This window comes from Schistocerca cancellata, chromosome 4 (assembly GCF_023864275.1).
Source record: "Schistocerca cancellata isolate TAMUIC-IGC-003103 chromosome 4, iqSchCanc2.1, whole genome shotgun sequence".
Lineage (NCBI taxonomy): Eukaryota > Metazoa > Arthropoda > Insecta > Orthoptera > Acrididae > Schistocerca > Schistocerca cancellata.
In genome coordinates this window covers 864,517,411-864,531,514 of record NC_064629.1, presented here as the reverse complement: position 1 = coordinate 864,531,514, position 14,104 = coordinate 864,517,411, and the positions used below count along the sequence as shown (strand labels likewise).

The 14,104-nt window shown below is 39.0% G+C and overlaps 1 protein-coding gene across 1 annotated transcript in view; it reads left to right on the top strand.

Annotated features, from left to right (window-relative positions):
- Positions 1–14,104, top strand: part of LOC126184477 (dynein axonemal heavy chain 7-like) — a 1,143,184-nt gene that overhangs the window by 333,669 nt on the left and 795,411 nt on the right. The window contains exons 20-21 of the mRNA XM_049926869.1: positions 118–272; positions 5,076–5,262. Coding sequence (XP_049782826.1) covers positions 118–272; positions 5,076–5,262 — 342 coding nt within the window. The remainder of the gene's footprint in view (positions 1–117; positions 273–5,075; positions 5,263–14,104) is intronic.

The following is a 14,104-nucleotide window of genomic DNA, read 5'->3' as shown; positions in this document are numbered from 1 at the left end:
GTTGTTACATAATAGAAAAATTACAAGCTCAGTTTCAGTTTTTACTAAAAAACAGCTGTAGTTGAAGGTTCATCAGTCTAGCAAGTTCAACGTAAGAATTCTGTATTACACTTTCAGGTTGTCGCCAATGCTTTTCCTAAACTTCAGAGTGGTGGTGATATTGTGGAAGAAATAGATTATGAAGTTATTAACCCTAAATCAATGACAATCCCACAGATTTTTGGGGACGCAGGCTTTCTAAAGCTCCCTGGAGTGTTTCCAGCCATATTCAAGTATGTAGACTCACAGTTCTTACAATATATATATGAAAGAAGCATTTTTCTGTGTAAAGTGGTGCATTACAGTTTTTTTAACACAGAATCTTATTTCATGTAATGAGAAGTATGAAATGAAAGTTAATGTCAACTACACAAGCTAGTTTTTAATTTTGAAAGCTTATATGAAATTGTTGAAGCAAAGTCTTCCACTTGTCAATATCGTTTTACATACTGTGATAAAGAATATATGCTGCATGATATTTTCAATTGTATACTTAGTGGAGACTGTAGCGCAACTCAGAAGTAATAATTATTTTGTGTATGAAACAATTTACATGGTAAATGACATAGAAAATGTCTGTTTCGAGACTGTGAATGGATAGTTGTGTATTTTCAATGTCAAAAGCAGTAATTATTATAATAAACATTCTTATAAGTATATATTTGAAGTTTAACATGAAAATATTAACTTCAAAGTAAAACTCATCTTCAAGAACGACGTACTACTAATGTGTTAAACATATTTTGTAAAATCTTAAACATGGCTCCAATTCAGCAATTTCAAAAATTTGAATAGACTGAAGAAAATCAGCCAACCAGTTGCAAACCAAAGGTTTATATATCCATTGACACAGGTTACAGTATTTATAAAAATATCTTCTTCAGAAAGAGTGGGCCTTGCTACATCACATCTGTGATGAGGGGTGGCTGCTCGACTCCACAACGTCTGGACATGGTTTCACCTTGGTTTCCTCATGTCTTGAAAACACTCACTATTTTTATAAATATCGAAACAGTTCAAGGGATAAATAAACTTTCAATTGCAGCTGGCTGGCTGATTTTTCAACCTCTTTGTATTGTCTAAGTAAACACTGGTTTTTAACTACTTATGGAGAGTACATTTTATACTCATTCTCATCTTCCATAAGAAGTTTACTTGCATGTTTAGCAGGCCACATGTGTTTATGCATGAAAATAGTCTTCACGTTCTTACTTTAGAGTTCACAATCACGTTTTCAACATCAGGTCGATGTTAACATTGCACAAGTTTTTGTTGTTGATGCGATTCTCCAGACATAAATATTGTGACGTTTAACAAGCATCATCGACATTCAACAGTAGCATAAAAGCAGAAGTTGATTTTATTTTGTGTTTTCGAAGATCTGCTGAATAGTATTTAAAATAAAACTCTTTTTCAACAAATACATATAACGAATGCCTCAATTACACTGCATAAGCAAACGTTTATAGAGAGTGTATTATATATTCTTTGTAATATGGCATAGCAACTGATATAAGGATTTCAATGTAATTTACTGATGTGGCTAGTAACCCATCCACAAAATGTATTTTGAAGTCAGTAATAAAAACATAGTAGACAAATTTTTGTCATTTTACGCCATTCATATCCTTATTAACGTGTGTTTTTTAATAAATAATACAGTTCGTTCAGATACTTTTGAGCACAGCCCAGATGGAGCTACAGTTTAATTGCTTCTTTCATTTTAGTGGTGACTGAAATGCTACGTGCGATTGGAGGAGAAGTGAGGGAGGCGATACGTTATGTAGTGTTTGTGTGTATGTGTGTGTGTGTGTGTGTGTGTGTGTGTGTGTGTGTGTGTGTGTGTCAGAGAGAGAGAGAGAAGGAGGGAGGGAGTGTGGATGTTGAAATTTACCATTCACTGCCATCTTTAATTTTCTTGTTTTTCATTTTTAATGTTCCCACTCGCATAGTTGAATATTTGGTTGATTCTTTCAGTTTAATATTACATTGTGATTTACTGGAGAGAGGGAGATGAGGATGGGGAAGGGATGGGGAAGGGAGGGAAGGCAGCATGGTTTGAAGACATTATGGATAAAGTGGCTTTGGTCATGGAGGTCAATGACCTTTGTCACATGATGTAAACAAGTTAAAAAACCTTATAATTTGTAAACAAAGTGGGCTAGAGTCGCCAGCCATACTACTGTCTTGTATCCAATACCACATTAAATGTTAAACTGGCACACAGAATCTCACCAGAAAACTATTATAAGATAAATAATCGACTGAACAGTTAACTCTGAACATAAATGACCTACCAGCGATATTGAAGGATTCTTCAAAAACCCATAATATTTTCTAATGACATTAATGTACTACAGAAGAACATCACTGATCAGCCTGAACATTTTGGCCACCTGCATAATAGCCAGTAATTCCACCTTTGGCACATGTAACAGCAACAACACAACATGGCCTGGAAGCAATGACGACTTGGTAGGTCATTGGAGGGGGTTGGTAGCACACCTACATACACTAGTCACTTAATTCCTGTAAATTCTGGGTAGGGGTGCAATGATGATGAACATGAGATTGATGTCTTTGATGTCATACTTTTGTTAGAAGAAACTGATGATTAAGAGTTTTTCAATCCACAGAGAGGACAATGAACACATCGCCTGTGACGAGCCATTCCTCGAATCCATACTTGATGTGCTGTGTGAAGTTGAAGAGCTGTGATGTACACATTTTTCCTTCTCTGAAACCAACTCGCTGTGATATAAGAAAATGCGCCACTCTTGCTATCAGTCTCTGAAAGAAGAGCCTCTCCAGGACTTTTTAGAGGTGACAGAACAAGAAAAGGGGCCTGTAATTTTTGGGACCCATGCGATCTTTGCCTGGGTTAGGGACAGCCATCTGCGAGACTTTGGGGATCTTGCAAACCTTGACCCAGTTGTTCAATAAATCAAGTAGCCAACGCACAAGACCGAAGTTCTTAATCTCCTCTACTCGTATGTCGTCTATTGGAGATATATCACGATTTATAACCTATACACTGAGGTGACAAAAATCATTGGATAGCGATATGCACATATACAGATGGCGTTATTATCATGTACACAAGGTATAAAAGGACAGTGTATTGTGCGGAGCATTCATTTGTACTTAGGTTATTCTTGTGAAATGGTTTATGGCGTGATTATGGCCACATGAGGAGTATTAACAGACTTTCAACGCGTAATGGTATTTGGCGCTAGACGCATGGGACATTCCATTTCGGAAATCGTTAGGGAATACGATATCGTGAGATCCACAGTGTCATGAGTACGCCGAGAATACCAGATTTCAGGTATTACTTCTCACCACGGGAAATGCAGTTACTGACGCCCTTCACTTAACGACCGAGAGCGACGGTGTCTGCGTAGAGTTGTCAGTGTTAATGCACAAGCAGCACTGCGTGAAACAACGGCAGAAATCAGCGTGGACAACAAACGTATGCATTAGGAGAGTGCGACGGAATTTGTCGTTAACGGGCGATGGCAGCAAACGATCGACGCGAGTGCCTTTGGCAACAGCACAACATCGCTTGTAGTGTCTCAACTGGCTTCGTGAGAACATTGTTTGGATTCTAGACGACTACAAAACCTTGGCCTGGTCACATGAGTCTCGATGTCGGCTGGTAAGAGCTGATGGTGGGGTTCACGTTGACATGGACCTCCATAGAGACCAGTTGTCCTTGTTGACATTGAAGCATTAGGAAATCATTTTTCCTATGCGATACTCCACCTTTGGTATGTAGTATAACTAAAATAAACTAAACTCTATCCAAGCAGGTCTCAGAAGACCCTAACGGTACTGACCGACCGCCGTGTCGTCCTTATCCTATGGGTGTCACTGGACGCAGATATGGAGGATCGTGTGGTCAGCACACTGCTCTCGCAGTCGTTGTCAGTTTTTCGTGACTAGAGATATGTACTATATGAAAGTCTTATCCTGACCTGTTCTATTTGTTGTACAGAATCTGAATGAGCTACTGTATGTCAAGGAGTTTGTCCACTATATATACAAAAAAATCTCTTTTCTCTTGTCTGCAGTTCTAGACAAATATTTCTGTAAACATCTCATTTCATCATAGAGTTTTATTAATTTACCATCACTGCGATCAATACTTCTATCAGGTATTCATTCTTTTTGCCAAAAAAGGAAACATTTCTTAATCATCCCCACGGGTCTTTCTTTCTTATTTTTAGTAATTTTAGGTTGTAGAAGAAAGTGTTCAACACTTGTCAATGTTGTTTGGCTCCAATGATTTGATAACAAATGTAGTCAATGAGAGGTGTAAAACTGTTACACTAATTTGTTTAATCACCTTCCAGAAGAAGATGTTGCTGTTTTCTTTGTTTAGGAATACCACATCACAGCAATCCCTCCACAACAGCAGAAGCTACTCAAAACAATAACTGTAAAATCGGCCATGAAATACAAATGCATTTTTCTTTACAAAATAGGAAAACCAAGCATATACCATTTTAAAGATATAGACACATCAAAATAAATTTATCAAATAATAATAATGATAACAATAGTAGAAGTAATTCATATAGACAGCATTTGGTGCTTTTTCATATTGACTTAACAAATGCAAACAAGCTTCTAGGCGAAAACTTCATGATCGTTGGAGGCCGCCAAGTAGTTGTTTCAGTGAGCTAAAATATTACACTGATCAGTTAGTTGTCCATTGAAACAGATAAAGGAGTCAGAGCCATCCCTTCTTGAAGTTGATAAAAAGGGACCACTATAATGTCTATGCTAAATTAAATGCTTGAGATATTTTATTCAAAACACTTTATGAATTTTTTCCTATGTAACAGTTGTAATTTCCCCTTTACCAGTATTTTTTGATTTGATACATTCCAATTATGAACACGCAGTATACTTTGTATTTTTTTATTAAATATTGAAAAATCCGTAACTTACACAATGCTCCAGCACTGGTAAAACAGTGAAAAAACACCAGTTAGTAAATAACTGTGTTACAGAAGTTACTTTTTTTGCAGGAGACTCTGTGCTAGTGATGCTTCAAAAAGGAGGTGGATTGTTTTTGATGGACCAATAGATTCGAGATGGGTAGAAAATTTGAACACTGTACTCGACGATAACAAGAAGCTTTGTTTAACGTCTGGCGAAGCTCTTGAACTGACAGAAAATATGTCAATAATTTTTGAAGTAGTTGACCTCTCTGAGGTGAATATTTCAAATTTTGTTTTATTTATTACTATTAGTATTCCTACTGCTCTTTTTTAAGGTTATTATTTATTTAAATTCTGTGAGTGGAAACTGTAGGAGGAAAAACTTAATATGCATGTATATAACTGCCTCAAATGTAGACCTATAGGTATATCATTAACACCATATGTTCTCGTATTCTGAGAATTTATCAAAGAGTTTTATACTTCAACATATGCAGAGCAGAGGCAACCATGGAATATCTATGCTGAATTGTTATATGCTGTATAACTCTTTATAAAATGCAAACAGGCACATCAAAGAACTTTTCAAATTAATCGGTAGCCATAAATTCTGTAGGAATTTGGTTCACACGATAGTCGTAATTCTGCGTGATCTCATTATTTTCAGTGTACTGGGAATAATAGTTAATCACTTACAAAATACAGGTTTATTAAAACTTGACCACGGTTTAGACAGTTTTAAAACTGTCTTCTTCAGAAGGTATTGAACCTATTAACAAATGTTATGACATTTTATGTAGAACATATAGTATATGGCATTATTAAAATAAACAAAATTGTTAGGAAACGATTAAAAATAATTTTAGTGAAGCATATATACATATATATATATATATATATATATATATATATATATATATATATATAAATCTTCCAAGTGACACACTACACAGTGTTGGATTCAATGTCCAATGTGTGATATTTAATATATATATATATATATATATATAACATTAAATAAAAATAAGAAATGTTGCTTCGCATCCTACAGAGAATAAATGTTTCATGTACAGAACTAGTGACTGGCTGAAGGGTACAAGCGTTAGTTTTAGGTCGCCTCTGGTAGGTGGCGCTCATACATGCCCTGTATGCATGTAACTGCAGTGAGTAGCGTGTGTGATATCAGAAGAATATATTCATTACTAGAGTTAACATATTAACTAAAAAGTTTAAAAGAGGGAGAGGGGAGCGAGTAAAAAGTGTGCCATTAAAGTAATGTGGCTTATAGTGCCTTCAGGCTCAGGTAAACATAGCAAACTATTTACAATACCATAAAGAGGCACAAGAAGCACTTGTGGGTGAATATGCAAATTAAACAAACATGAGTGACAAGGCAAGAAAGCTTTAAGGAAATATTATCAATGTAGCACAGGCCCAATACTAACGTATTAAGATAAACCATGAGATGGAGGAATACTGTAAAAGGACACACAGTAATGGCGAAACTGCAAATATTAAAAGACAAGGGCAGACTGGTGAATGAGATGCTAAAGGAGAAAGCATACTATATGAACGAATACACTAAGGTGATATAAAATACACAGTAAAAGAGTGAATATATGAAGACCGCAAAGCAGCGTACTTATTTCTAGAAATCGCGATGTTATAGGCAGAATAAAACACATTAAAAATTAAGAAAAGTCGAAGATGAAATGAACATTGCAAAATAATAAAATAAAAGACATTCTATTAGTTCTTTTAAGACAAAGCTATACAGTGGAGAGCTACTACTTTTAAATCACGTATTTTAAATAGTGATTTAGTGGAAGCCACACCGGACAGTCAACGACTCCCTCACTGGATACAGATGATGTAGTTCTATGTAAGTATGCTTCACTAGATCGCCTGGCTAGCCGCATGGTCTAGCACGCTGCTTCCCAAGGGGGAAGGCATGCTGGTACCCAGCAAGAATCTGCCCCGCGTATTAGTGTTGAGTCCCGGTTTGCCAGCCAGCCTTTGGATGGTTTTTAAGGTGGTTTTCCATCTGCTGATGCACAGTCACTTTCAAAATCCTACACTCTCAGTATTTTATCAATATATAGGATCACAGCCAAGTGAAAGTACCACAGATTATAAAAACAAGTCTCACAATTATTGAGTAATTATACATTTATTTGCCAAATTTTAAGGACAAAGAATAATAATAACAATAATTTCATTATGCCATTACAGCAATAGACAACATCAAAAACAGAGCAGTAACTACATTAATATACACTAAAATACAATGGTTTTTTTTACGGAAATTACGATCTTGTAATAGAGTTAATGAATATTCGTCCATGATGGGCAAAGCCTTATATTGCTTATTTAAATACATCAGCTGGAAGATCTTGTATACCTAGTGGAATTTTACTAAATAATATATGCTTTATAAGCTCATACCTGATAATTAATCATGACATTCAATAATATGGTACTTAGTTTTATCTATTGTTTCTTGTCCTATGATAATAGAGGTTTTCTCTGTATTTTAATTCACGCAATTTTTACTTGTTTAAATTAAGGTAATACCATCACACTAATTTACATTCAAGGAATTGACACATCTTGCGTCTTCAGAAAGAAGTTCTATTTTAAATTAAAAATCATGCACTCTGACTTTTTGCAATTAACAGAACTAAGCACTACTTTACTTACCGTTAGAACAGTGCCTGAAATGTGTGATAGTTCAACATGAAAAGCAGTTTACTTGTTTTCATTCCCTTACGACACATGGCCAGAAACGGGCCATTCGAGGAATATGTTGTGTAAGCTCGGGAACCTCTTCTCACCTCTGTGGAGCAGTCAGGAAATTCTGACACTGTTGCTAACAATATAAGCTTATTCACTAGAGTTAGCAGCTTTCACTCAGTTAATACTAGGCGGACATCCAATCTCTATTTGGAATGTACCTCCTTGACTCTTGTGCAGAAAGGCGTGCAGTACAGAAAGGCGCGCGGTATTCTTCTGCATCCATTTTTAATAAGTTTCCTCAAGAATTCAAAACTCTTAGCAGCATACTACGCCCTTACAAGTCTAAACTGAAGAGTTTCCTCATCGCTGACTCCTGTAAAAACTGAAAAATTAAGCTAATTGCTGTCTTATGTTGTTGATTACGTTTATTTAAACTTATGGCCCGTCGTTTGCATAGGAGTCGTATATGTTTCATTATATGTGTTACTACTCTTCTATTATAATTTCGTGTACTGTCTTCTACTGTGAACATGGAGACTTGCTCCTCAGTATGACACTATGGAAAATGACAAACAAGAAAAAGGCTAAGAAATCTTTAAGCATGTCTCACTTGAGGTTGTCCTTGATTATTATTCCAAAGAATTTTGTCCGTTTTTCCTGTTTCACAACTGACCCACTGTTTGTTTTGAGCAACATAAATTGCATCCTATCGCTCATAAACGATTTCATAAATTCATAGGAAATTCTTTAATACCCACGTTCCATAGCTTGTCCAGAAGCATGGTGCTGTTGACATGATCTAAGGATTTTTCGATATTGGGAAACACTGCAGTGACATATTCATTGTTCTCTTTGACAGTTTTATTTCGTCTGTTAACTTTACTGTGGCTACTGATGTTGACATGTTTTCATAAAGCCATTCTGATTTTCAGATGGTAGATTATGTTGATTCGGGAATGTCATTAGTTGTGTGTAAATGACTTTTTCAATTACCATATAAAATGCTGGTAAGATGGACGTGGGTCAATAGTTTCAAATTTTTTATTTATCACCTTTCACGTAAATCAGTGTTACTTGTGGTATTTTTAGATTGGTTAGAAAACTAATTGACATAGTTACATCATCTATTACTGTGGTCATGACGTCAGATATGCTGTCTATACACCCTTTTAATGTGCTGATAGCCAACTCAACATGGCCTGCCGATATTAAATTATTTAGTGACCTTACAACGTATTTTCTCACCTTGTTGTTATCTGGGACCAAATACAAACTCTGTTTAATTGGACTGGCATTATACTCGTATCTATACTGGACAGTTTTGAAATTATCTTTGATGAATTTTCAACAAAAGAAAACTACTCATTAAAATACCTGGCACCTGATGATAGTTTATAGTTACTGATAAGGTCCATGGCTCATTTGTCATTGCAATCCATGATGCTATTTATAGCTTTCCAAGCAGCTATCTAGTGTTACTCACCGAGCGAGGGGACGCAGTGGTTACCATACTGGACTTACATTCGGGAGGACGATGGTTCAATCCTGCATCCGACCATCCTGATTTAGGTTTTCCGGGGTTTTCCTAAATCGCTCCAGGCAAATGCCGGGATGATTCCTTTGAAAGGGCATGGCCGACTTCCTTCCCCGTCCTTCCCTAATCCGACGAGACCGATGACCACGATATCTGGTCTCCTCCAGCAAAACAACCCATCCCCCTCCAGTGTTACTCAAGTTTCTTAACGCCATGGCTACGTATTTACTTCTAGTTTCTAATAGTAGTTCATCGTAATAATCACCAATAGTTCTTAAATTCCATCTCCAGTCAGCGATTATTGCCAGCCTTTGGCGTTGCACATTGGAAATATCCATGTTTTTCTCTCGTTGTTTTCACTTAACGATTTCTCCAATTTCCTGGAAAGGTAATTTCTTGGTATGAGACTCTGAAACAATAATAGAATATTGACACCAGTCCAGTGAAAGCAATGCAGTTTCTTGCATAATGCTGTAAAGTTTTTAGCTATGTTGAAATTTCCAACATTGCCATGATGGGTGGTTCTTTTTGCAATGTCAATAGTTTTCTGCTTCTATCAGCATATGAACAGCAAATGGGAAGCTTCAGAACTGAGGTATTATATGTAAAGGGAAACATGTCAGTTATAATGTTGACAGTGCAAATATTTGCTGCTATTGACCTGTCTAGAGGGCTCATTTGTCAGGAAAGTTAAATTAAAGTGATCTACGATTACCACAACTTTTTCATGCTGGCGTTAGTAGGTAGCATTTCAATTTTTTATACCTCCAGTTAGAGTGATGTTAACCCAATGATCTTTAGTGCAGTCTATGCCAAGAAGCAGTGCATTAATAACTTACAAGAAAATATCGAAGTTGCCACAGGGAGGTCTGCATATACCTATAATATTTGAGTTGTCTTTCCTCCACTCGCAGTTAACTGCTGCTAGTTCTATTACTTGCATCTGTTACATTGTACAGTGCGCAACAGAAAGTGTCACTATTCTCGAAACGGCGTAATTGAAGTTTGAAATTTGGCTCAAAGGTGCCTACAACCTACCTTTGTAACAATGCGAAACCGTGGCATCCTGGCACGTCACCCTTGGGCTCGACGACGCTTCAGACAGAGTGGTGTCGACACGTGCGAAAAGAAGGCCACAGCTTGGAAGTTCATCTGACGTGTAAAGTCGGTTACTTTTATACCATTGGCACGAAATTTCACCAGAATTCTGTCCAATGCCACCGTGGACATGTCACACGATCAGAAGGTCGTCACATCCCCTCTTACACATATTTCAACAGTTCTTTTGACGCCTCTGGGTTGGAGGTCAAACCGTTACGCGCAGCATTGAAAACACTCGACTTATTTATTGGTGGCCGAGGTAAACATTTCAGATACACGACAGCTCCGCATCGACACGAAATGTCCTCAGGGTGACATAAAGAGCATCAACGACACCACCCCTTCACATGAGGGCATTCTTTTCCATCCATTTAACGCTCGAAAATGACAGTTTGCTGTGCGTTAAGCAACAGGACTACGTTCTAGACAACCTTTGACATCGCTGACATCACCCCAGATGATTCAACATTTCTCTAAGGACATAGTTGGCCTGTAAGCTCTTTAAACGTTGTCCCATCCCTTTGCAGTGCAGTGCGAGGGCAATTTTTGCTCTGGCGTATAGTGTGTATCCACTAGGGACCATTTAAAACCATCTGAAAATATTTCAAAATAATCTGAAGCATCAACGGATGTTTATGCTTTTTCAGCCCTCCTTTATCGTGCGCTCCTGTGGCGTGGTCATAGGGGGGTGAGACATCGACACATGAGTGAGTAAAATGGCAAGGGTTCCTCTAAGACCACCCAGTTTCGCAACACCTCGGTGCCACCTTCGCACCTTTGTTGAGAATTTAAAAAAATGTACCTGTACAGAGACAGCAAGACATTAATCACTAGACAATGCTGTGTCAGGGAACCATTTCGACAACCCTGAGTTGCGCAGCGCTGTATCGCTGAAATAGCAACTTCTGTCTGCATGCGAGATCCAAAGGGTGTCGAAATGGATTCCTGTCTCACAAGCGCCTAGTAATCAGTTACTGGCAGTCTCTGTACAGGTACATTTTTAAAATGCTCAACAACAGTGTCCGGGTTGCAGTGAGGATGTTGCCAAACCGCGTAGTCTTCGCCGTTTTGCTCGTAGATGTGTAAGTGTCGCTCTTCCCTGTGATCACGCCATTGGAGAGTGCGGACCAGGAGGGCTAAAAAGCATAAATACCCTTTGATGCTTCAGATCACTTTCTAATTTCGTCGAATGGTTTGAACGGTCTCTGGTGGTTCCCTCTACATACCACAGCAAAAAAAACTACTACGCTACACTCCAAAGAGGTGCGATCACGCTCAGTGTGGTTGCAGGGCCACTACATCTACATCTACATCTACATCTACATTTATACTCCGCAAGCCACCCAACGGTGTGTGGCGGAGGGCACTTTGCGTGCCACTGTCATTACCTCCCTTTTCTGTTCCAGTCGCGTATGGATCGCGGGAAGAACGACTGTCTGAAAGCCTCCGTGCGCGCTCGAATCTCTCTAATTTTACATTCGTGATCTCCTCCGGAGGTATAAGTAGGGGGAAGCAACATATTCGATACCTCATCCAGAAACGCACCCTCTCGAAACCTGGCGACCAAACTACACCGCGATGGAGAGCGCCTCTCTTGCAGTCTGCCACTTGAGTTTGCTAACCATCTCCGTAACGCTACCACGGTTACCAAATAACCCTGTGACGAAACGCGCCGCTCTTCTTTGGATCTTCTCTATCTCCTCCGTCAACCCGATCTGGTGCGGATCTCACACTGATGAGCGATACTCAAGTATAGGTCGAACGAGTGTTTTGTAAGCCACCTCTTGTGTTGATGGACTACATTTTCTAAGGACTCTCTCAATGAATCTCAATCTGGTACCCGCCTTACCAACAATTAATTTTATGTGATCATTCCACTTCAAATCGTTCCGCACGCATACTCCCAGATATTTTACAGAAGTAACTGCTACCAGTGTTTGTTCTGCTATCATATAATCATACAATAAAGGATCCTTCTTTCTATGTATTCGCAATACATTATATTTATCTATGTTAAGGGTCTGTTGCCACTCCCTGCACCAAGTGCCTATCCGCTGCAGATCTTCCTGCATTTCGCTCCACTTTTGTAAAGCTACAACTTCTCTGTATACTACAGCATCATCCGCAAAAAGCCGCATGGAACTTCTGACACTATCTACTAGGTCATTTATATATATTGTGAAAAGCAATGGTCCCATAACACTCCCCTGCGGCACGCCAGAGGTTACCTTAACGTCTGTAGACGTCTCTCCATTGATAACAACATGCTGTGTTCTGTTTGCTAAAAACTCTTCAATCCAGCCACACAGCTGGTCTGATATTCCGTAGGCTCTTACTTTGTTTATCAGGCGACAGTGCAGAACTGTTTCGAATGCCTTCCGGAAGTCAAGGAAAATAGCATCTACCTCGGAGCCTATATCGAATATTTTCTGGGTCTCATGAACAAATAAAGCGAGTTGGGTCTCACACGATCGCTGTTTCCGGAATCCATGTTGATTCCTACAGAGTAGATTCTGGGTTTCCAAAAACGACATGATTCGCGAGCAAAAAACATGTTCTATAATTCTACAACAGATCGACGTGAGAGATATAGGTCTATAGTTTTGCGCATCTGCTCGACGACCATTCTTGAAGACTGGGACTACCTGTGCTCTTTTCCAATCATTTGGAACCTTCCGTTCCTCTAGAGACTTGCGGTACACGGCTGTTAGAAGGGGGGCAAGTTCTTTTGCGTACTCTGTGTAGAATCGAATTGGTATCCCGTCAGGTCCAGTGGACTTTCCTCTGTTGAGTGATTCCAGTCGCTTTTCTATTCCTTGGACACTTATTTCGATGTCAGCCATTTTTTCGTTCGTGCGAGGATTTAGAGAAGGAACTGCAGTGCGGTCTTCCTCTGTGAAACAGCTTTGGAAAAAGGTGTTTAGTATTTCAGCTTTACGCGTGTCATTCTCTGTTTCAATGCCATCATCATCCCGGAGTGTCTGGATATGCTGTTTCGAGCCACTTACTGATTTAACGTAAGGCCAGAACTTCCTAGGATTTTCTGTCAAGTCGGTACATAGAATTTTACTTTCGAATTCACTGAACGCTTCACGCATAGCCCTCTTTACGCTAACTTTGACATCGTTTAGCTTCTGTTTGTCTGAGAGGTTTTGGCTGCGTTTAAACTTGGAGTGAAGCTCTCTTTGCTTTCGCAGTAGCAGTCCTTAGAGAACGGTTGAATTGTCTGGGAGTGAGAGCAGTGACAAAGTTGTCAAAATCATCGTTCTCTTACTCATCGCACAGCGAAGTGCCGTTTTCGTCCGTGAGATGTGTGGAAATCAACGACCTAAGGGAACGGGTCGTTTCACTGCCGCCCTTTGTACCACGCTTTCAGACCTTTTCGTATCGATAATGAGCGCCAGTGTGTCTGAAATGTTTTCCTCAGCCACCCATAAAAGAACCAGGTGATTTAATCGCTGGGCATCGCAGTTCTGACATCCACTGCACAGGCGTCATATGAAGGGGTGAAATACGGTAAGAGGGGGTGCGACGACTCTCCCACTATGTGTCACGGTCAGCGAGGCGTTTGGCAGAATTATGGTGAATTTTGGTGCCAATGTGACATCATTAAGCCACCTTATGTCACACATAAACTTCTGAGCCCTGGCCTGTTTTTGACAGGTGTCTGCACCTTCCTATTTGAAACGTCACAGAGCCCGAGGATTTTTGAACTGGTCGTGACGTTGACGTTTTTGTTTGCTGT